This window comes from Gadus macrocephalus, chromosome 4, assembly GCF_031168955.1.
Source record: "Gadus macrocephalus chromosome 4, ASM3116895v1".
NCBI classification, from domain to species: domain Eukaryota; kingdom Metazoa; phylum Chordata; class Actinopteri; order Gadiformes; family Gadidae; genus Gadus; species Gadus macrocephalus.
This window is the reverse complement of record NC_082385.1, coordinates 30,792,528-30,817,815: the sequence shown is the minus strand read 5'-3', so window position 1 is coordinate 30,817,815 and position 25,288 is coordinate 30,792,528. Positions and strand designations below refer to the sequence as shown.

Below are 25,288 nucleotides of genomic sequence, written 5' to 3'. Positions count from 1 at the left end.
AGTGAGTGAGTGAGTGAGTGAGTGAGTGAGTGAGTGAGTGAGTGAGTGAGTGAGTGAGTGAGTGAGTGAGAGTGAGAGAGAGTGAGAGAGAGAGAGAGAGAGAGAGAGAGAGAGAGAGAGAGAGAGAGAGAGAGAGAGGGGGTTCATACAGAAATTCTTAAGTTGAATTTACTACCTTTTAATACCATTTTTAATACCTTCACCATATTTTTTAATACCAGCACGACTTCAAGAGAGAGACCATAGGAGTTGGATTAATCAAGATGTCCCAACGGGACTTAGTCCCTAGTTTTTAATCAATAGGTCACAAAGTAGACATAGACAGAGAGTGTCAGAGAGGGAGAGTTTTTGTGTCCAGTGTTGAAGTTAAGTTATAATTACCTCGTTAATATTGTTATTACAGTGTTAAGGTTTTGCATGAAATAGTACCGCGTAGTACTGTGGTACACACAACACTAGCCGTGTTAACATGGCCACTTCTTATCCGAATCGATTTCTAATCGGAATAGATCTATTCCTATCATGCAATCCGAATGTACTATAGGCCTATGGCATTTACAAAAGTGGTAAGCTTACGTTCGTATATCTCTCGCACACAACCGTTCTGTTGGTCTGGACTTATATGATATATGTAAGGGATAATGTTATAGTACAGAACGCCGGTCATTATCGGGTAAATAACTCCAGACAGGGCGAACCGGACCTCGATGCAAAGCGGAGGTGTCTTGCTTCGCCCTGAAGGGTATTCTTTTCGATAATGACCGGCGACGTTCTATACATTATTACACGGCTCCTTGCCAAAAGAGCAGAGAAATAGTCCACCTGAGACGTTGACTTCGCTTAGAAACCGGACACGCTGGGGTTGATAAGTTACCACACTTACGGAGTGAGAAGAAGTAAGACGTGAATCAGGCAAAAAAAGTTCAGTATGCATAAAAGTACTGACTGACCAATTGCGAAATACAGCAGCTGCTGATACCATTTCTCTAAGTTAAAAAGTAGCCGAACCCACCCCAAACCAATCGGAATATACATGTTGACTAGAGCGGACGACACCACTTCTTCTATTTCGCATGGAATCCTATTCCGATCAGAGAATTGTATTCCGATTGAGCCGTATACTGCATATGAGAATTTTTTATTCCGATTGAGCTGTTCTTCCACTTCTAATCGGATCAGAAGTGTCCATGTAAACGCGGCTGCCTACCGGTCACACCGGTCTCACGGTAACGTCAAAATCCATACCGTAGCGCAAATTCACACCAGTGTACTTTCTATCGAGGGATTATCAGTCTACGTCGCTCCCCGCTCTACAAGCCTGTCATATGCAGAAAGAGACGAGAGCGACAAGAGCCGCAATCATGTCTTGTTGTGCGGTTGGTTGCACAAACCGTTTTAATAAGACTGATTATCCCATGTATTCCACTTCTTAATTGCCAACATAATGAAACAATTCAAATACTTCCCTGATCATGCTTTTTCTTAATCTTATTAAATGTATACTCTGTTTGAGTTAATCTCCCTCAAAAAGTAGTCCCCTTTAATTATGATCGATCAAACAGGTTTTTGACACCTCGAAGGGCATTATCACGCTTATACCGGTCACTTGCCAAAGAAAAGGAATTAAGATCATTCATTTATATTTTCATGCGTTTTACAATCCAAATATAAAGGTTTTCAAATAAATAGGATGGATCTTAGCTACGACTTGGGAGGTATTTTACTCAGCTGAGCTAGAGAGCTAACGTTATATTTATAATTCAAAATTCGTCCCAGCCTTTATACCCCAGATACTATAGGGTCTATAGCATATAACCGCGTTTTCTGATTACAATTTAATGTAACAGTAAGCTGACAACAGTGCTAATTAACACCGCAACTGCAAATTATCCACACGGAGATAACCGTGGCAACCGGTCAAACAAATGTTCTTTTTGCGATCATTCTTTAAAGATCGATTCCTCTAGCCAGAGGTCAGAAAATGTACATTTCCCCATTCTTTCAAATGACTTTGAACTAACAGAAGCGAACTCGCGAAGTGGGTATAAACCACCTTGACGTCGCCGCCCGTTGCAGCAGTGTGAACTGCCCAGTTTTAGAACGTCGCAGCCCGTCTAAAACGGTCTATCCAGTTTGTTTCAGCGCACGCACCACGTGACATCATTGATATCTCTCAGGTCCTACTCGCAACATAAAAATAAATCCATGCAAGTTTTAGAAATTGCGTGGATTTGCACTGCACGTAAATAACACCAATTGAGAAACTCATAGGCCTTGTTGGAAATGTAATACCTCGTCAGATGACGTTTATTACTTTTTAATACTTTTTAATGGCCTTAATTTGGGCTAATTTAATTTACTACCTTTTAATACCTTTAACAACCCCGCGGAAACCTTGAGAGAGACTTTATGTGCCCGCCCGCCCATCCGCCCGTTGTTTTTACAACCGACACAAAGATGCTGAAGAATCAACCCCTAACCCAACCCCAAGGAGGAGATCCTCCTCGGTGAAGGAAGCCTGGAAGGTGTGGATGTGTGTCAGTGTGTCTGAGGACCCTCCTCCATCGTGGAACACTCTGTAGAAGGACAGAGTGCCAGCAGGCCGGTCCAGATACACTCCTACTATGATAGAGCCAGCAGGGGGGAGAGCAAAGACTGTACTGCAGTTGTTGTACCAGGCAGAGTAACATCTATCTTGACACAAAAGATTCCAGGACTTGTTGTTCGCTCCAAGCGCACTGTCACTAAGCCGTCCTTTCCTTTTGATTCCACTGTATGTCACTCCTATATCAACGTTTCCTTTCCACTTCATCTCCCAGTAACAGCGGCCAGTCAGAGCCTCTCTACCCAACACCTGGTTCCAGGAGTCAAATCTCTCTTTGCATTGGAAATACCTCGAGGACTTGGCCTCTGCAATCCACATCACCTTTCTGTTGTCCTTACGCAGATCGAGTTGTCTGTGGGCTGATTTTGGGTTTAGTGTGAGTTCACAGGCATCTGATAGGAGAATAAGACATGATTAGACGCTGAACCATTCCTCCTCATTCATCCTCATCATCACTACTACTGTTCTCCTGCATTCTTCTTTTTATTCTCTTGCAGACTCTTTTTTTGATCGCTCTTTGTTTTTCAAACATTAACATAGAAAGACAAATATATATCATGTGATGGGTACTGTAGCGGGATCATCTGTTTGAGATTCTCTAAGCTATAATACACATTATATATACATAGACATGTACTCTACATGCATACTATATATGGAGACATGTACTCATACATATATACTTTACATACAAAGACATGTACTACTAGATACATGTACATAGTACCTACAAATAAACATACATAAGTAAACATGCAGGCTGGAAATTAGCTTATGGTAGGTGTATATACATGCACACACATTTATCAAGACACAAATATATGTATGTATTTATACATATATATATATATATATATATATATATATATATATATATATATATATATGTATACATTTCTACATATATACATACATATATGTCACCATATATGCATACATGTATACATATATACATGCATGTATTTATGTAAACATGTATGCATACATGTATAAATAAATACATACATGTATAAATACATACATATATTTGTGTCTTGATAAATCTAACTAAACAGACACTTACACTTCTTTAGAGCTGGTCTCAGCCTGCAGTCTCCACCGTGCTCCACACTGGGGGGGAAACAAAGTGAGAGCAGCATGTTGAAACATTCACCCTTAACATCTGCTGTCTCATCACGTTCTACACAACATGAGTTACAGCTGCCTTTTCAAACCACTTCATCTAGCAGTGGCTTGAATCTTTGTAGGAGACTAAGGGCCCTATCTTGCATCCGGCGCAAGTGACTTAGTCACTGGCGCATGTGTTGTTGCTAGTTTACAACTGGCGCAGAGCGTTCTTTTCCAACCACCGCCACTCGCCGGTAAATTAGGGATTGATCATGCGCCCCAAGGGGCGGTTCGGCGGAAGGAGGAGGCGTGTTCTGGCGCGAACGGTATTTTGCCGTTTCTGAATACCATTGCGCTACTGACCAGGAAATACCTGGTTTAAAGTCAGTGGCGCGTTGTTCAGATGCTATTTTAAGGGCGCATGCATACATGCGCATGCGATGCATACGGATTGCTTGTGCACCTCGCGCATACACTTTGCTTCTCTTATCTACACGGATAGCAGTTCCCATTTTTGCAAACCATACATAATTAGAAGGAAAATAAAATATTACCACACAAGGAAAATCATTGTGGTGTCCATAAAGATAAAATAAATAGGCATAAATCTAGCGTACACATTTACCCTGAGACGATATAGCCCCAACCACGATTGTCGGTGGGATACTTCGAGAAGGAAGCGGGGTAGGAGAGGAGGAGTAAGGCAGAGGCTGAAACGACTCACCGGCACATCGAAATGCCCACCGCTCCCCTCCATTGTACTTGCCAATGTTCGCTCATTACGGAATAAGTTGGATGAACTGCATGCGAACATAGCTTGCCAATGGGCGTACAGTCGGATAATAACATCGCAGACTCAGAGCTCTCAATTGACGGATTCGGAACTCCGCTCAGACTGGACCGGGACACTGTGAGTAGCCTGAAAAGGCACGGGGCGGGCTCTGTGTCTACGTAAATCAGGAATGGAGAAGAACTGCTGTTGTGAAGGACTCTTGCTGCACACCTGACTTAGAGCTGCTTGCCGTGTCATTTCGACTCAAATATTTACCTCGTGAGTTGAGTCAATTGTCCCTATTGCTTGTTTACATTCCTCCGTCAGGCAACGTCACATGCGCATCTGAGGCTATAGCTGCACGTGTCCAGAAAATTGAATGCGCATCCACTGACTCACCTGTTCTCATCCTCTGGGATTTTAATGCCTGTAGACTCAATAAAATACTTCCTACTTACCAACAATATGTTACATGCACTACCAGAGGCGATAAAACAATTGACCTCTGTTATGGTAATGTAAAGAACGCATACAAGGCATTTAGAAAACCTCCTCTCAGTACTGCGGACCATAACGTTGTCCATCTTATCCCCGCTTATCGCACAAAGCTTCAAAGGGAGGGTGTTATAAAGAAGCAGGTGAAAAAGTGTGATTCTGCTGCAATTGACACTCTTCAGGCCTGCTTCGAGTGCACTGAGTGGGAGGTGCTAACGCAGGGTAACAGCCTAGAAGAGGCTACTGATGTGGTAACTGACTACATAACTTTCTGTGAGGCAATGGTTGTCCCTACTAAGACTGTTAAGGTTTTTTCTAACAACAAGCCTTGGATTACAAATGCCCTGAAATCAACACTGAATGAAAAGAAAATTGCATTCTTCTCTGGAAATAAAATTGGGTCTAAACTCATTAAAAAAAACCGGAATAAACAATTAAAAGCAGCAAAGATGGAATACAGGAAGAGAGTTGAGAAACTCTTTCTGGAGGGTAAGCCAAGAGATGCATGGCAAGGTGTCAAAACCCTAGCTGGCCTCCCCATTAACAACTCAGCTCTTCCCACCACCGGGGCAAAAGACTGCATTGACATGGCAGAGAACCTTAACCATTCTACTGCAGGTTTGAGAAATTGGACCAAACACAGAAGAGGGAGAAGCTAATGGAGGAGCTCACTGCTAGGATACCGGGCTATGTAAATCGGGAGCTGCAGCAGGCGGAGGTTGAGCTGGTGTTGAGAAGGATGAAGCCAAATAAAGCACCAGGGCCAGACCAGATCTGTGGCCGCTTGCTGAAGGCCTGCAGCAACCAGCTTGCTGGTGTCTACTGCCACCTTTTTAACCGCTCACTGGCGGAACACTCTATTCCCTCAGTCTGGAAGACTTCCATCATATGCCCTGTGCCCAAAAAGAGTAAACCAACCTGTGATAATGACTATCGACCTGTGGCCTTAACATCCCTGGTCATGAAAGGCTTTGAGAGGCTAATTCTCACACAATTACAGGCAGAGGTCAGTAAGTATGCTGACCCGCTTCAGTTTGCGTACAAACGTCACAGAGGGGTAGACAACGCCACACTAACGCTGCTGCACAGAGCTTACACCCACCTTGAGAAGCCCAAGTCATTTCTGCGGCTGGTGTTCATAGACTTCTCAAGTGCCTTTAACACTGTGGAACCCCATCTAATGGGACAAAAACTAAGCCAGATGGATGTCAATCGCCACCTCATACTCTGGGTCTTCTCATTCCTGACAGACAGACACCAGAGAGTGAGAGTTAACGGCCACCTTAGCTCATCCAGAAGGATCTCTACAGGTGCTCCACAGGGCTCTGTCATCTCACCAGTTCTTTATACACTCTACACCAACGACTGCAGAAGCACAAACCCAGACATCACATACATCAAGTATTCTGACGACACTGTCATCTTGGACTCCACCAACTCATTAGATCAGTTAGAGTCCGAGCTGGCCACCTTTTTAGACTGGTGCAGGCGGAACTGCCTTGACCTCAACATCGCCAAAACAAAATAACTAATTATAGACTTCCATAAGGCCCCCTCCACCTTCCCCACTCTGACTGTTAACAACCAGCCGATAGAGAGGGTTGACACATACAGATACCTTGGGACAACAATCGAACACAAACTCAACTTCAAAACAAATACTGATATCATCCACTCCAAGTGCCAGCAACGTCTCTTTTTCCTTCGTAAACTCCGCAAACTCCAGGTCCACCAATCCGTTCTGACAGCATTCTACAGATGTTTCATTGAATCCATAATCACCTTTAACATCACCTCCTGGTTCGGAGCACTGTCCAACATCCATAGGAACCCACTAAACAGAATCATCAAACTGAGCAGCAAAATAATTGGACAACAGCAGGAATCCCTCATCAATATATACAACAAAAGGACTAAGCAAAAATCACCCTCAACATCACACACACTCTACACAGCCAGTATTCCCTCTTACCCTCAGGCCCCAGATACAGAGCCCCTACAGTAAGGACAAACAGAGCCCTGTCAAGTTTTGTCCCGGCATCCATAAGACTCTTGAATGGTTGAACACCTCCTTGAACTGTATCCTCTTGTTTTAATACCTGGAATCTTTTTAAATTATTTCTGTATTTATCCTCCACTATGGAGGTAATAATACTATTTATTTATTAGGCTTAGGCAAGGATTTTTATTTTTATTTTCTGCAGGGCTGATGGTGTATGTTTGCGAGTGTGTGCGTGTTTTTTATTTTGTTTATTGTATGTACTGTTGGGTATGGACACACCCTGCTGCTCCTCCACATCTGAAGTTCTGAAGTTCGGAAAAAATAAAGTAATTTGAATTGAATACCCAAATTATTCACGCGAATTGTAGCAGGCGTAATGACGGATCAAATTAACCTGGTTGACCAATAGTGGCAAGAGACATATGTAGGCTATATAAGGACACCTGTCAAAGTGGGTAGTCCATCAAGAATCAGGAACCACAATTCTGAAGACTGCGAAATCACCTTCTGTAAGTCCATTTATAACCTTACTCTGCATACCAGTTAAGTTGAGGTTGCTCATAATTTTTCTATTGCACAGTGGAATGGAATACGTCTTGGGACCGAGGATCAGACGCCGGGGGGGGGCCTGACTCAAGCCATGACTCTTTCATATTGGCAAACTCAACCATTCCTGCCGTATTCAAGGGGAATCCTCCCTTGGATGGGTGGCTGTTAGGGGACAACGGCTATCCGTTGAAGACGTGGCTCATGACCCCATTTCTTATGCCAGCAACAGTGCGCGAAATTGTATTCAACAGGAAACACACACAAACACGCATTGTAATTGAACGTACATTCGGAATACTGAAAATGCGCTTCAGGTGTTTGGATAGGTCAGGTGGTACTTTACAGTATGGTCCTCAAAAAGTCGCAGCATTCTTTGTGGCATGTTGTGTTTTACACAACATTGCCATGAATCATGGATGTGTCGATGACATTAATGAGGATAGATTAGAGGACTTAAGGAGACGTGATGCTGAACTGCAAGTGCCGATGCCATTACGTCCAAATGCCCCAGCAGCAGCACGGGAGAGGAGAGCTCATCTGTCAGAGGAGCTGCATCGTATATAGTGAGGTACGCAAACTAATGACATCTCCGCTCTATTGTTTAGCTACATTGTACAATTATTACCATGCATTCATAGCCTTGTGATTCAGAGAAAGTGAGCCCAAAACATCGTAATGTCCTTGAAACATTTTTTATTCAACTTGTCCAAATGTTCGTAGGCGTAAATTAAAAAAATAATACAAAATGAATAATGAAAAGTTGCAAAGATTTGAAGGAGATTTAGCCGAAAAATTAATTATTTTCTTGCTCCTCTGAACCTTTCTTGGCGTCCGCCTGGCAAATCCGCCATCATAATAGCAATCCCCCATGGAACAAGCGCCGATCGCTCTTAAAGGGGATGCGAGAAAACGCTCTGATTGGTTCATTGCACGTTACGCCCAAACCACACCTCCGGGTAATTAGGCTGCTTCAGACCAACCCTTTTGTCACTTGTGTCATTGTGATTTGACACATGTGTCATTTATCCGCCTGTAAAATAGCGATGGCGCCGTAGAACCGCCCACAAAGCTACTTGCGCTTTGCGCTTCCCACTTGCGTTTCAGACCGTTAAAATAGGGCCCTAAGTCCCTGAGTTGTGAACTACCCTATCCATACCTGAGAATGTCCAGTCTACAGCCTTGATTCTGCAGTAGCTTAGCTCCAGAGACTCTTGGGTGATTGTAGCTCAGGTCCAGCACTCTCAGATGGGAGGGGTTGGAGATCAGAGCATTGTAGAGAGAAGCACAGCCTTCCTGTGTGATCCGGCAGCCAGACATCCTGCACACACACACACACGCACACGCACAGTTCGTACTAAAGTAACCACATTTATAAAGTGTATTAATTTCATTTGGAGGGAAAAATAAAAGCTTTATTGATACTCTATGGAGATAAAGTGGTGTCACCCTGTCCGAGAACAGGAAGAGGAAGTGGGGAGATTTTATCATCACAGACAGCAGAATTTCCTTCACTTGGATGTGACAGGATCTTAAACAAATGCTCCTTTCTCAATAGCTACAACTCAGATGTGATAATGTTCGGTTAGAGTCAGGAGAAGTCTTCTGCGTTGTGCACGCTCAGACCGTTTCTTCACAAGTTATAACATTTTGTAGAACCGGGTAGTGTTATGTCAGCAGGGAAAAGATTAACAGAAATGCATCGGGCATGAGCAGCACTTACTGGAAGCTAGAATAACCAATTACAATTACAATTAGGGCATTTAGCAGACGCTTTTATCCAAAGCGACTTACAGCGGTTAATACACACATTGACAAACGGCAGAGTCAACCATGCAAGGCGACATCCAGCTCGTCAGGTAGGGTTAAATGTCTTGCTCAGGGACACATCAACACCGGGGATCGAACTAGCAACCTTTCGGTTACAAGACAGCTCTACCTCCCGAGCTAAGCCGACCCCTAATAACCAGTTTGAAGAAGAGGCCAAAAACTGACCTGAGAGATTCCAGTGTACATTGTGGACTCCCCAGTCCAGCAGAAAGCAGCTGCACTCCTGAATCCTTCAGATCATTGTTACTCAGGTCCAGCTCTCTCAGACTAGAGGAGTTGGAGCTGAGAACTGAGGCCAGAGCTTCACAGCATCTCTTTGACAGATGACAGCCATCTAGCCTGCTCACACAAAATAAAAAGAACATGTTTTGTACTGTTATTGAAGGTAAGAAGAATTGTAAACAGTCTTTTTATATAAATTAAATAATAAATAATGTTAAATAACCAGGATCTTTAAATATATGGAGTTGGATGGCACACAAATGTTAAATTATCAAACGAATGTTGTCATTATAATTTACTTAAAACACAGTTTTATGAAAAGGCATTTAATTAACTGTACTAAACAACTCTAAACCCCAGCTTACTGTTTGACAAGACGATTATCAGAATAGGAATGTTACATAACATATTCCTTAAACCATCATTAACAAACTAAGAATATAATGTGTAACTAAACTGTCATGACAATACAAATATAAATATGTTGAGTTATTCTTATGAAAACAATATATTCATGCCCTAACCTTTCTGGATATATATCTGGTAAATGTCTTCTGATATTAAAGCTTGGTGTAATTGTTTGACCATTGAGAAAAACGGACCTGAGAGTTTCCAGTGTACAGTACGTACTCCCAAGTCCAACAGAGAGCAGCTTCACTCCTGAATCCTGCAGTTCATTGGTACTCAAGTCCAGCTCTCTCAGACTAGAGGAGTGGGAGCTGATTACTAAGGCCAGAGCTTCACAGCAGCTCTCTGACAGATGACAGCCATTCAGCCTTTACACATGAGATAAAAACAACCTGTTACGAACTGTGATAAAATGTTAGGAGGATTGTATGAAGGTATTATTGTAGCAAAAGTCTTTAGCATGCGTAAACTAAAGTCACAAATGTGTAACAGTAAATTTGAAGTTGTAAATATTTTTTCTCCCATTGTAAACACAAAATAGGGGCTATGAGTTCACAAGTCCTTTGTTACAGGTGCACAATTCCTATCCTGTGCATCACAACTTCAAAGAGTCATGCACTTGACACTTTTGCTACAATCATTCCAGCGCAGTTGGTGCAAAACACATTCAAACACCCGTGTTTCATTATCTGAATGCACAAAATGTGTGCATTCGTGAACCCAAATATTAACTAATGCATCAGAAGTTGCACATCTGTGAAATATTCCTTCACAAATGAATTATATATATCGCTATGTTCAATATGCAACCTGGTCTCACAGGAATCCGTGAAATGACTACGGTCGGACGCTTAACTCGAAATCCTTGGACACATCACGGAAACACGCCGATTTCCGTGATGTGGCCACGGAATTCGCTCCAATGCAAGTTAATGACGCTGATGTTCCGTGGCTCACACACGGATCCCCGTTTCAACGAGCGAGTCGACCACGGGGGCTTAACTCAAAACCCGGGGTGGTCTCACTGAAACACTTAAATTATTGCTTTGTTCAATATGCAACCTGGTCTCACAGGAATCCGTGAAATGACTACGGTCGGACGCTTAACTCGAAATCCTTGGACACATCACGGAAACACGCCGATTTCCGTGATGTGTCCACGGAAGTTGCTCCAATGCAAGTAAATGACAATGATATTCCGTGGCACACACACAGATTCCCATTTCAATCTGTGTGTGTGCTCCCGTTTCAATCTGTGTGTGTGCCACATTGGACCACAGCGGGGACTTAACTCAAAATCCGCGGTGGTCTGACGGAATCACTTCATATGTCCGTGATGTGGCCACGGAATTTGCTCCAATGCAAGTAAATGACACTGTTATTCCGTGGCACACACACGGATATCGGCGTGTTTCCGTGATGTGGCCACGGATTACGAGTTAAGCGTCCGACCGTAGTCATTTCACGGATTCCTGCGAGACCATGTTGTCAATATGCATTTTAACGAGCGAGCACAAGTCCATCGATACAACTACTTGAATATGCTGCTACGAGTCTCAGCTGTTGTTTCTTTTGCAGATACTTTTGTAACACGTCTATGTGGGTCAAGTGTAGCAAAAGTGATTTGTATCCGTATGACGCAGACCGTCCGTGGGCGGGACAAAATTGCGGCATTATCCAATGAAAGTCATTTTTCAAACTACACTGGGACCATCCAAGCAGACCATTAGAATATATTAAAGGAAACTTGCGGCATGTTAATGCCATAATTTGGGGGGAATTCAGTTGAACTAAGTGATTTAATTTGATACAATGAAAGATACCCAACTCCATCGTGTAGGATGCCCTCTTCTCTACTTTCAAAACTCCAGAAAGGTAGAATTTGCTTGGATGGTCCTAGTGTAGTTTGAAAAATGCACCCCCTGCCGGTGACTTTCATTGGTTAATGCCGCAATTTTGTCCCGCCCACGGACGCTCTGGGTCATACAGATACAAATCTCTTTTGCTACACTGGTACCACATAGACATGTTGCAAAAGTATCCGGAGGAAAAAACAGCTGAGATTCATAGCAGCCGATTCTAGAAGTTGTATCGATGGACATCGTTGAACATAGCGATCTATATAATTTAATTTGTTAGGAAATATTTCACAGATGTGCAACTTATTATTAGTTCACATTTGAGTTTACGAATGCACACATTTTGTGCATGTTCTCAGATTATGAAACGCGGGTGTGTGAATGTGTTTTGCACCAACTACGCTGCAATGATTGTAGCAAAAATGTCAAGTGCACGACTCTTTGAAGTTGTGATGCACCGGATAGGATTTGTAACAAAGGACATGTGAACTCGTAGCCCCTATTTTGTGTTTACAATTGGAGAAAAAATATTTACAACTTCAAATTTGCTGTTACACATTTTTTACTTTAGTGTGCACATGCAAATTAAATATTGATGACTACAAATTTACTGTTACACATTTGTGACTTTAGTTTACGCATTGGTAAAGACTTTTGCTACAATAATACCTTAATAGAATTGTATCCAGTATCTTTAAATGCATGAAATAACAAATACTATGAATAACCTGGATCTTAAAATATCAAGAGATATATTTCACACAGATGTTAAATTATCAGACAAAATTTATCATTATACTTCACTTAAATAGGCAGTTATTAAACTTTACCATACAACTTTTAACCCCACTTTATTGTCTGACTACATGATAATCAGAATAAGAATGTTTGACAACATACACCTTAGACTATCATTAATAAACGAAGAATAATAAAATGAATAATAAAAAAAATAATATGTACCTAAACTGTCATGGCAACACAAATATAAATATGTTGCGTTATTCATATGAAAACAATATATTTATGATGTATCATTTCTGGAGGTAAATCTGCTAAATGCCTTCTGATATTGAACCTTGTGGTGTAACTGTTTGACCAATTAGTAAAACTGACCTGAGAGATTCCAGTGTACAGTGTGGACTCCAAAGTCCAACAGAGAGCATCTTCACTCCTGAATCTTGCAGATCATTGTAACTCAGGTCCAGCTCCGTCAGACTAGAGGAGCCTGAGCTGAGAACTGAGGCCAGAGCTTTACAGTATGTCACTGTTATTTGACAGCCATTCAGCCTTCGACAACACAATAAAAGAACATGTCAGGAAATGTGATTAAAATAACCTATGTCTTTAAGTTATTCCATAATAAAGAAAGTTATTAGTTTACCAAAAAATACAAAATAATTAGATGCATAAATGTTCATTATATATTCAATGTAAAATAGTTGTTTAGTTGGGATTGAAAATATTTTTTTAATTAATACCACTTCTATATTCTATGTTTCTGAATATCCTCTTATGTGTACTGTAATACATTATACGTTAATAGGACACCTACAGAGATGTTTTGTACATTATTATAACTACTAGGTTTATTCTGTTTTGAGTAGAATAGTAATACCTGTTGCTATGAAACTACAGAGATCTTTTGCATATTATTTTATATCTATATTCCAGTTGTATTTATATTTTGTACTGTGTTTTGTAATACATGTTATAATTGAACCTACAGAGATGTTTTGGAGGCTTTGATCACTGGCAGCAGCCTGAAAAGACCAGCTTCTGAAACTTTTGAATATTTATTCAGGTCAAACACATCCAGCTCCATTTCTGATGTCAGTAAGATGAAGACCAGACCAGACCATTGAGCTGGGGAAAGAGATTTTCCGGAGAGACTTCCTGATGTCTGGTACTTTTGGATATCCTTCACTAGAGAACGGTCGTTCAGCTCATTCAGACAGTGGAACAGATTGATGGATCTCTCTGAAGATAGATCTTCATTTATCTTCTCCTTAATGTAAGACACTGTTCGCTTATTGGCCTGTGAGCTACTCAGTCGCAGCAGAACTGTTTTAATCTGAGTGGTCAGTGATCTTTGTTTTTCATGTCCCAGCAGACCTTGTAGGAGAATCTGATTGGTCTCCAGAGAGAGGCCCAGCAGGAAGCGGAGGAACAAGTCCAGATGTCCTTTCTGACTCTGTAAGGCCTTGTCCACAGCACTCTTGTAGAGGAGGAAGAGTTTATCTTTGCTGGATAATTCATCTGAGAGCAGATTGATGCCAGTATCGATGAAGGACATAAAGACATAAAGGGCAGCCAGAAACTCCTGGATGCTGAGATGGACAAAGCAGAACACATTGTCCTGGTACAGCCCACACTCCTCTTTAAAGATCTGGGTGAACACACCTGAGTACACTGAGGCTGCTTTGATGTCGATGCTACACTCTGCCAGGTCTCCCTCATAGAAGATCAGGTTGCCTTTATCCAGCTGGTGAAAGGCCAGTTTTCCCAGAGAAACAATGATCTTCCTGCTCTCTGTACTCCAGATACAATCGGTTTCAGCACTCGGACGGTACTTCACGTCCCCCTGTTTTGACTGAACCCTCAAGAAGTGGATGTACATCTGAATCACGGTCTTAGGCATCTCTTCTCCTCTCTTGGATTTTTTGAAAAAGTCTTCCAGGACTGTAGCAGTGATACAACAGAAGATTGGGATGTGACACATGATGTGGAGGCTCCGTGTTAACTTGACGTGGGAGATGATTGTGCTGGCCAGCGTCTCGTCTCTGAATCTCTTCCTGAAGTACTCCTCCTTCTGTGGGTCGGTGAACCCTCTCACCTCTGTCACCATGTCAACACACTCAGCAGGGATCTGATTGGCTGCCGCAGGGCGTGTGGTTATCCAGATGCGAGCGGAGGGAAGCAGTTCGCCCCTGATGAGGTTTGTCAGCAGCACGTCCACTGAGGTCGGCTTTGTCACATCAGTCCAGGTCTTCTGGAAGTTCAGAGGCAGTCGGCACTCATCCAGACCATCCAAGATAAAGACAACTTGGAACCGGTCGAATCTGCAGATTCCTGCTTCTTTGGTCTCAATAAAGAAGTGATGAAGAAGTTCCTCCAAGCTAACCTCTTTCCCTTTCAGTAAATTCAGCTCTCTGAAAGTGAGGAGAAATGTAAAGTGTATGTCCTGGTTGGATTTGCCTTCAGCCCATTCCAGAGTGAACTTGTGTGTTAAGACGGTTTTACCAATGCCGGCTACTCCAGTTGTCAATATTGTTCTGATTGGTCGATCTCGTCCAGGTAAGGGTTTAAAGATGTCCTCACATCTGATGGGTGTTTCGTCATTTGCCTGTCTCCTGGAAGCTGTTTCAATCAGTCTGACCTCATGTTCCTGGTTGACCGCTCCACTGCCTCTCTCTGTGATGAAGATCTCTGTGTATAAGTAATTCAGACCTGTTGACTGTCCTGCTATAGGAATTCCCTCAAACACAGAACTGAACATCTTCTTCATATGAGATTTGAATTTATGTTGGCACTCTACAGCATCAGATCCTAAAAGAGAAAACAATAGTGGATGGTGAAATCAGTGGAAATAGGTCAATATTTATCCTTACTTTATGAACTTCATGATATTTAGTGTCTTTTCAACTTCGGTTGAAGGAGTTGGTAATAACAAGGAGTGCGCGTTACAGATTCAAAATTGAACCCGGGGTTTCAATTTTGTTCTGCATGAAAACAGATCAGATAAGCCTCCCAGACCTTTTTTTTCATTGATCAACCAGTATAGAGCTTGCCCGGAACAACGCTTAGTGCCCAAATGGCTAACTGTGGTGCTGTGCGCCGAACACTTCCAATCCGTATTTTTTGACCCACTAATATTGCTCAAAATAGCACCAAACCTTTGCAGTAGCATGATTAGGGTCCCTACATATAAAACCATTTAACCTGATATCCCACAATAACCCTACATATCAGGATAAAACCATTTAACGTGATACCTCCACAATAGACCTATATGTCTGGATCAAACCATTTAACCTGATACCCTTACCCTAACCCGAGGAAAGATATCTCGGCGTTGAACAGTTATGGATGTAAAAAAACTCAGAAAATGTCATTTAGTGTGAGCAGAACAAATTAGAGCCTCTTCTTCGCTTCAAAATAATTATTCATTCTGTTTTCAAAATAAGAGTCTCTTACCGCCCCACAGTGTATCAGCTGGTTCCTCCTGGTTCCTCTCCATCAGGCAGGGCTTTGTGCCTGGAGACTATTAGCAGATGGAGATTCTATTTAATGTTCATTTAGAGATTTAGTCAAATATCTTGTTCATTTACACACCTTGATCAGCTCTGTGTGATGCTGCTGTACAGACTGAGCAGTAGTAACGTTTGAACTCTTGCAGGGATGTCTGTGGAACACACGCACGCACGCACGCACGCACGCACGCACGCACACACGCACACACGCACACACGCACACACGCACACACACACACACACACACACACACACACACACACACACACACACACACACACACACACACACACACACACACACTTTAGATCTATTTTATTTTTCCTACCTTGTAAATATCAGTATTCATTATTTGGGGCACTTGAATGTCAAAAAACTAAAAGTCACGCATGGCGTCACTCATAGTGGTGGGTTTCCCGAGGCCCGTCAGGCCATAAACAATGGATGAATAAACGTTCTTATGGACACTAATTATGTCTTATTGATAATCCCATGTTATTTGAATAGGTGCTTAGATGTTGTGCGATGTGTCATGATTATGTGAGGGGGTTCGGGACCTTAAAAGGACACAGGGATGTTTTTAGTGCAAATGAAAGACGTGTAATTGGTGTTAGGGGGAATCATTTATTTACGGAAACCGTAGCATTTTAAGCAAAATTGTTATTTACGATATGAAAATATAATATGAATAAATAATATAAATAAAAATAATAAGTCAAAATAAGATAAAAATAATAATGCATATCGTTTAGCTTTCTTTAGACCGTTGCTTTTCTTATTTTTTTCTCAGACTGGGGGGTGGCAACGGGGGAGGGGGGGGGGGCATCCTCTGACCCCCTGGTTCCCACGTGGCTGTTTTCATCGTCTGTTTAAAACTCCTACCTCTCGTCTCTGGATGGGCGTCGATCATTAAAGGTAGGAGGATGATCCATAGACCAGTCACTCTTCATGGAGACACAGCTGGATCCAGGGGAGTCTGCTCTCTGCTGCTGGACTCTTCTAGAAGAACAACAACCAGGATCAGACCATGTCAACAACATCACTTAAACAGCCTTATCCCTCCTCTCATTAAAACCATGTCAACTACGTCACTAAAACAGCCTTATCCCTCCTCTCATTAAAACTCCTACCTCTCGTCTCTGGACGGGCGTTGATCATTAAAGGTAGGAGGATGATCCATAGACCAGTCACTCTTCATGGAGACACAGCTGGATCCAGGGGAGTCTGCTCTCAGCTGCTGGACTCTTCTAGAAGAACAACAACCAGGATCACACCATGTCGACAACATCACTTAAACAACCTTATCCCTCCTCTCATTCACACCATGTCAACCACATCACTAAAACAGCTTTATCCCTCCTCTCATTCACACCATCTCCAACAGGTGACTAATTAAATCCTCACGTCTTCTCAACAGACTGATTTCCATCTTTAAAGTCAACAGTTTGCCCTATAGAGCAGTCACTCTTCAAGGAGACACAGCTGGGTCCAGGGGAGTCTGCTATCTTCAGCTGGACTCTTCTAGAAAAACAAGAACCGGGATCACACCATGTCAACCACATCACTTAAACAACCTTATCCCTCCTCTCATTAACACCATGTCAACCACATCACTTAAACAGCCTTATCCCTCCTCTTATTCACACCATGTTGACCACATCACTTAAACAGCCTTATCCCTCCTCTCATTCACACCATGTCAACCACATCAGTAAAACAGCCTTTTCCCTCTCATTCACACTATGCCAACCACATCATTAAAACAGCCTTATCCCTCTCATTCACACCATGTCAACCACATCATTAAAACAGCCTCATCCCTCCTCTCATTCACACCATGTCTACCACATCACTTAAACAGTCAAAGACAGACAGATCCTCTTCTTACTTCTTCACTTTGCTCTGGCGGCCATGTTCCCCAGGCAGAGTGGTCTTAGAGGTAGGACCCCCCTCCTCTCTCTCCTTAACCGTAGCAGACTGGAGACCTGGACACAAACACAACTCCATATTCTTCCTACAGCCATTCACAGTTGATTTATTTATTCTGTTTATATATACTGCTTATTGCTGGTCACAGGGGTCTGTTGTTATGGAAGTGTTGAAAATGTTGAAAATATTTCTCAAATGAATGCATGGCTGAAGGGCCTTACCATAAAAGGAGAACTAGTATGTATTCTGTGGGCGGGCATACTATATGGGGAATAGCTTCGTTTGTGAGAATAAAAAAACAGGGATCTTATGATCGGCAATGCTTTGCAAACTACTCATCTACTCAGTTTTTTCTTTTTGCTTTTTTAGGATTTTGTCTTTAACAGAGCCATCAGCATATCCGACCACTCAGCAGTGCTCCACTAGAGCACCATTCCAGGAGAGAGTTGTTGTTCTCGCAAGAGTAGCCCTTGACAGGTGGCTGGTCGGGCATTTTGGAGAGGAAGTCCTTATTGTGCTCGATTTTGAAGACTTCGAGGTCCTTCACCGAGGATACATCCTGTGCATTTACGGCACAGGATACGCCGTAAATGGGCACCCGGTGTTGTACGACCCAACCCTTTTTCAGTTCAGAGATTGAAACGCCATAGTGGTTTGGATACCAAGTGATGATAAGCGGGAGTATTTATACATCTAGAACGTTCGTATTTAAGCGGGAATCATCTTCATTTGCTCTCCATGCCACCTATCTAACAAACCAATCGCGTGTAGCACGACAAGACGAGGGATAAATGACAAGGGATATATCTGTTGTCTTTTATCCCTCTATTCCCCACTATTCACGGAGCCTGAGCTGAATAATTGTTAATTAAATAGTCTAGATAGATATATAGCCTAGTCAAGTCTTTATTAATACCAAACGACACAAATCGTCGGGAATCCGTTCGGCCCACACAGGACAGTAGCCTACAAGACCACACAGAACAAGTCTGACTGGACATACACACAAAACATCACATTAAAACTAGACACACGTTGATAGATAGATAGACAGATAGGCCTCGATAGATAGATAGTTATGTTCCATTATTTGCCTTGCTGAGCCAACCAGTCATGTGCACGTATGCAAATTAGCCATGTGCGCCAATGTCTATTTGTTTTGAGTGCGACGAATGAGTGCAGATCATGATTTGCAGATCAGTGAAACATATTTTAACTAGCCTACTACAGCACGCAGGTTTTTTTGTTCTCGGTTGTAATTAGCCAACATTTTATGAGTTTTTTTATATTGGGGGGAATCACTGTCCTACTTGTTGTCGAAGCACTTTATCCAACAAGCAAAACCGTCCCGGCAATATGGCCAAAGTGTATGGGAGAGATCACTCTTTGATATGGCTGTCTGTACTAAAAGCATACGGCTCCTTTAAATGCGTCTGTATTATTGAATTGTACGTCATGAGCGACTTGAGCGACCAAAGCGAACAGAAATATCCGCAGCGTAACTTTGTGAGCGACCAAAGCGTCTTTGACGCTTTGGTCGCTCCTGGTGTGGACGTACGGTTAGACGAACAGAGAAGAATATTTTTTTCTGAAGTAAATGTGTAAAAAAAGAATTAGGATTAAGACACTGCTGCGTTGACTCAGACTGTGATCAGAGAGGGCCAGAGGGTGGGGGCCTAGGAACAGGATGAAATATTGCCCAGCACATTCCAATCGGCATAGAGGAGAGAGCCAGCGCTGGAGAGGAGAACACATTTAAAACGGCAGGGATGAAATATACAATTAAACGAACTAGTAGATAAACTACATTGATAAGTGTTTTTACATCAAAAAATGAATTTGGCACTGTTACGTATTTTAAGAACGTAAGCTGCCCCCCCATAGCCTCTAGGAACCAGATTCAAACACGCAAGCCGTATTTCCCTCACATAGCCACTAGGAAGCAGGACCGAACATATAAGCCGTAAATACTGTACATAGCCACAAGGGGAGCAAGACCTAACTGAAGGCTGATCCATCCACAGAAGGCAGCACCTTTAGATAGGTGAAGAAGCCGAGGCTAATACATCACATAGGCCACGCTCACTTCATATAGGCCACGCCCACTTGACCCGATCAATCTCGACAAAGAGGTTGGAGGTCAGAAACTCTTGGTAGCTCGGGCTTGCGGGTTAGAGTTTTGATCAGCTGGGATTCGCTCAGCACGTGTTCGACACACACTCACAATAAAGTGAGTTAAAAGCGACCCGGATGGACTACTTTCTTCGAAGAATGCTGCAGCACCGACAGTAGTAGAGATTTTGAGTAGAGACCGTCCATTGCTCAAAGAAGAGATAAAAAAGATCTCTGAGAAATGGGAGAAGAGTACGGCAATATCAGGCACTATATAGCCTGTGGGAGGGACTTTTGATGCAGTGATGTGTCGGGACATGGAGGTAATGATAAGAAATTACAAAGCTAACAGAATCGGGGAAACGGCTTTAGAAAAAAGGGAAAGGGAGAAGTTAGTACTAGCCTTGTTCCAAGAGGAGGGAGAGAGATGGCAAAAAGAGGAGAGGTCAGTTAGAGAAATAATAAATAAAGATGAGAAAAACTGAGCCATTGCCCCCGAAGGCTCAGCCACCGCCGTATAACACAGGATTGTACCCATTGATAACAGGCACGGTAGATATTAAAGGGGAGGTCACACAAAATGGCGAAAATAAGGGTTGTGACACACAGGGAGGGAAAGGCCCACCCATACACATAAGCTGTGTTCGAAATCGTTCCCTATCCACTCACTCACTATTCCCTATATAGTGTCCATGATATAGTGCACTATTTAGGGAACAAACAAACGAGAATTCGGACACTACGCTTAAGATTTCTAAACGTCATTTGCGTCAGTAAATGCGTCGGGTATTTGTGTGACGCAGACAGATGCGCCAACATCATGTAAACAAACCGGTCACTCTCGACGAAAGCTGGAGGTTGTATTGATGTTGAATGTTACATTACCTTGTTTAATTCATTTTGAATGTTAAATATTCTATGTTAAATCCCAAATAAATTGTTGACATTTCTAAACGAAAGCCGGAGACTCCATCATTAAATGTATTCGTTTTTGCGGTTATTCAGCTTCTTCTTCTCCTCCGGGAAAACACGACCGCATTGCATTGTGGTATACGGGAGTAACATGTAGGGTACATCTATGTACCCTATTTTAAGTTCACTATATAGTGCCCTATATGGTGGACCACTGAGAATTCGAACACCCTACAAAATGGCGTGCACCCTATTTAGTGCACTACATCCATGATAGGGAACGATTTCGAACACAGCTATAGACTGTTATGAAGGAATTAGGAAAGCAAGGGAAGAGTGGAATAGTGCTGACAATAGTTCTAGTGATAGTGACTACGGGGATGAAGATGGGAAAAATTATAACAAACTATTTAGCAAAGTATGTATGGCATTCGAAATAAGCACTTCAAAATAAGAGTCTCTTACCGCCGACCAGTTCCTCCTGATTCAACTCCATCAGGCAGAGCTTTGTGATGTCTACCACTCCCTCTATAGCGCGCCTCCTCTGCTCCTCGTTCTTACTATCCACCTCCTCCTCCTCCCTCTGACTCTCTGAGCATTGTGGGTAATCTGGGAAGAGATCCCTCCAGAGCTTCTTAAGCTCCTTGTCCAGGAAGGCGTGTGCGTTCTCCTCAGCCCTCTGGAACAGAACAAACATCAAGGAAAAGTTTTGTCTGAACTAACTGAGGACATCAGAAGCATCTGTCCTAGATTCACATCCCGCTGGTCTAAAGAGGGAAGCCTGGAGATTATTAGCACCTCAATAGCCTGGGTATACCCATGCTGCCTTGCGCACAATTGCATTCCGTGCTGCTAGGGAGCCTGGATTCCATGGATCCGATTTTTGCCTGAGATAGGGAACCAATCACAGAACGGGGAGGGTCGGCAAGACGATGACGACGTCTATGCAACACACCCATCGTCTTCTTCCTCATCGAATTTCTGTCGCTCTAAATACGTCATCTGGTATAATTTATACGATTGGCTATGAGCTACGTACAGACTCATATGATAGACATTCGGATTGCCCAAAAAACGTCTCTGGGAAATCGTAAACCACACCTCAAATACGAGAAAATGTGTATGTGGTTCCCAGACCTCATCTCAATGTAGATTGAGATGAGGTCTGATGTTAGCCAGGCTAGCACCACAAGAGATGCTTTCTAATGTTCATGCAGAGCTAAAGTCAACCGTCTTGGTGGAAATGTATATGGAAGCATATATGTAGCAAAATGGCAATGCAATTTGCAATTTGCAATTCAATAAGTAATTACGTTATGCAATTGACAATGCATTATGCAATTTCATAATGTAATTTGTAAATACGTTATTCAAAGTGTATTTTAATATGCAAAGTGACAATGCAATCCTCAATTACATTTGCAAAAGTTATAACAATAAAAATACAATAACATTTTGTCAAATTCTTTGAGTTCCTTTATTCAAATTGAAAAGCTATAGCGTCCCCGTGATTGCAATCCACTTTGCCACGCTCCGTGTGTTGCGATATTCAAATGACATTTCAATCCGCAAAACGGAATCCAAAACGGAATCCAAAGAGGAAATCCAAAGAGGAATCCAAAAAGTCAATATGCAAAGTGGCAAACGTATCAGCCACCAGCGGGAACTACGTCACTTTCTATTGTGTCAGACTGTTTTATGTGTGGGGGGAGGGAGTTCCAGAGCCAGGGTGCTGAACAGCTGAATGACCGGGCACCCATTGTAGTGAGTCGTGATGTGGGGATACATAGTAGTCCAGCAGAGGTTGACCGGAGGGAGCGGGAGGGAGTGTATTCTTGGAGGAGGTCCCAGAGGTAACTGGGGGCTAGGTTCTGGAGAGCTTTGTAGGTGAGGAGTGGGTGGAGACGGTGGGTCTCCCGACCCTATGTTTCGCACCCAGTGCCTGTAGCACTTTGGAAATCTTTGTGTTTACCACACTGGCGTCAAAACGTACCCGTGAGGATAAGTCGTCGATCCTATCTCCCAGAACACGCACTCTATCTACTGCATCTGTGTCTTCAACACGATTGTTCTCCACATCATCGGCCAAACTTCGGAGCGTATCAATAATCTCCATTGGTGACCAATGGACCTGACATTACGAACTAGAAGTGAACAAGGAAATTACGAGCAAGTGACGTAGTTCCCGCCCAGACGCTGATTGGCTGATACGTTTGCCACTTTGCATATTGACTTTTTGGATTCCTCTTTGGATTCCTCTTTGGATTCCCTCTTTGGATTCCGTTTTGGATTCCGTTTTGCGGATTGAAATGTCATTTGAATGTCGCAACACACGGAGCGTGGCGAAGTGGATTGCAATCACGGGGACGCTATAGCTTTTCAATTTGTATAAAGGAACACAAAGAATTTGACAAAATGTTATTCTATTTGTATTGTTAGAACTTTTGCAAATTTAATTGAGGATTGCATTGTCACTTTGCATTTTAAAATACACTTTGAATAACGTATTTACAAATTACATTATAAAATTGCATAATGCATTGTGAAATGCATAATGTAATTCCAAATTGCATTGCCATTTGAATTTTGCTACATATATGCTTCCATAAATGTACACACCTTGATCAGCATTGTTTGTTGCTGATGTACAGACTGAGCACTGGTAACCTTGGACCTCTCCTGGGGTTGTCTGGGGAGAGAACACACTCAAATTATACAGAGAGACAGACAGACAGACATATTTTTCCTAACTTATAGACCTCAGTATCGAAGAGACTGATAAGACCAACTGGTATGTTTCCATCGTCTGTTTAAATCCTCACCTCTTCCCAATAGACTGATTTCCATCTTTAAAGATAGACGGTTCTTTCATAGAGGGGTCACTCTTCATGGAGACACAGCTGGGTCCAGGGGAGTCTGCTCTCTTCTGCTGCTCTGGGCTTCAACACAACACACACACACAGATGTTCCTCAGACCAACGATGGAGTCATGATATATTACAGAACCCTGAGATGGACAACAGTCACAGGCAGAGAGATTCTCTTCTTACCTCTGAGCTTTGCTCTGGCAGCCATGTTCCCCAGACAAAGTGGTCTTAGTGGTAGGACCCCCCTCCTCTCTATCCTCATCCATAGCAGACTGAAGTCCTGGACACAAACACAACTCCATATTGTTTCTGTGGATTGTATTAGAGTACCGGACAGGACATTTCTGTAGAGAAGAATGCATATCCTCCTCCTCTCTGATATACACGCACAAACACATACAGACTCATACATAGGGACGACTTGTATCAATGGGCTAGTGGGGCTAAGCCCTCCCTATCTTTTACAATAAACATGAGAACATTATTAAATTAATGAAAATATTAAAATATAATGATTACTAAAACTTAGACTTGGTTGATTTTGGTGCAATGGAGAAGCAACAGCACCAAATAATCACAAAAACGCAGGAGATACATATAGATATGTTGTGTGGGCTTAGAAAAGTCGGCACATTTTTAGTTTTTATTGAGCGGGACCTCATCCAAAAATCACCTGGCTTCAATGACATTGAAGCCAGCAGATTAACCTGTTTGCGACTAAGAAAGGCTGTCGATGTGAGCTTCTCTTCAAATAAGGTAGGCCCCAGCTGCCCTGATATTGATTTTATTCGGGACATGATGCTTGCTTCATAATGTTTGTGATAAAAAAAGTGCAGTTGGCAGTCGTTACAGTGCGAACACGTTTTGTTTGTGTGTGTGTGTGTGTGTGTGTGTGTGTGTGTGTGTGTGTGTGTGTGTGTGTGTGTGTGTGTGTGTGTGTGTGTGTGTGCGTGCGTGCGTGCGTGCGTGCGTGCGTGCGTGCGTGCGTGCGTGCGTGCGTGCGTGCGTGCGTGCGTGCGTGCGTGCGTGCGTGCGTATGAAATAAATGTGGTATTAAATAAATAAATAAATGTGGCATTATGGAATAAATGTGGTATTAATTAAAATAATGTGGCATTTAATGAATAAATGTGGCAATAAATAAATAAATTAGGCATTCAATAAATAAATGTGGCATTGTGGAATAAATGCGTAATTAAATAAATAAATATGTCATCATGAATGAATGATTAGACTGGCCCCCACTAGGTGGCAGAAGTGGACGGTGTAATACCATCTCTCCCCAGCAGAGGAGCCTCACAAATGGCCACACACTGATCCAATTCCCACCCTCCCACCATCTCCAGAGCCAACCCGGTATCACGCCAAG

The 25,288-nt window shown here is 42.5% G+C and overlaps 1 protein-coding gene across 3 annotated transcripts; it reads right to left on the bottom strand.

Moving 5' to 3' along the window:
- LOC132455172 (NLR family CARD domain-containing protein 3-like) lies at positions 1-24,762 on the bottom strand. Of its 3 annotated transcripts, XM_060048937.1 has the most exons (17): positions 24,103-24,762; positions 23,875-23,991; positions 23,672-23,741; positions 21,518-21,731; positions 17,988-18,084; positions 17,504-17,620; positions 17,230-17,346; positions 16,982-17,098; positions 16,182-16,251; positions 16,044-16,110; positions 13,574-15,395; positions 12,963-13,136; positions 10,182-10,355; positions 9,523-9,696; positions 8,687-8,848; positions 3,669-3,715; positions 1-2,997 (listed from the first exon to the last, which is right to left on the bottom strand). In XM_060048937.1, the coding sequence occupies exons 1-17, from the start codon at positions 24,315-24,317 to the stop codon at positions 2,441-2,443; spliced, it is 4,311 nt and encodes a 1,436-aa protein (XP_059904920.1). In that variant the 5' UTR covers positions 24,318-24,762; the 3' UTR covers positions 1-2,440. The 3 variants fall into 3 exon arrangements, with proteins under 3 accessions (XP_059904920.1, XP_059904922.1, XP_059904923.1); XM_060048939.1 differs by lacking the exon at positions 17,504-17,620 and having other exon boundaries at positions 24,103-24,761; XM_060048940.1 differs by lacking the exons at positions 17,230-17,346; positions 17,504-17,620; positions 17,988-18,084; positions 21,518-21,731; positions 23,672-23,741 and having other exon boundaries at positions 24,103-24,758.
- Between the last annotated feature and the right edge of the window lie 526 nt (positions 24,763-25,288).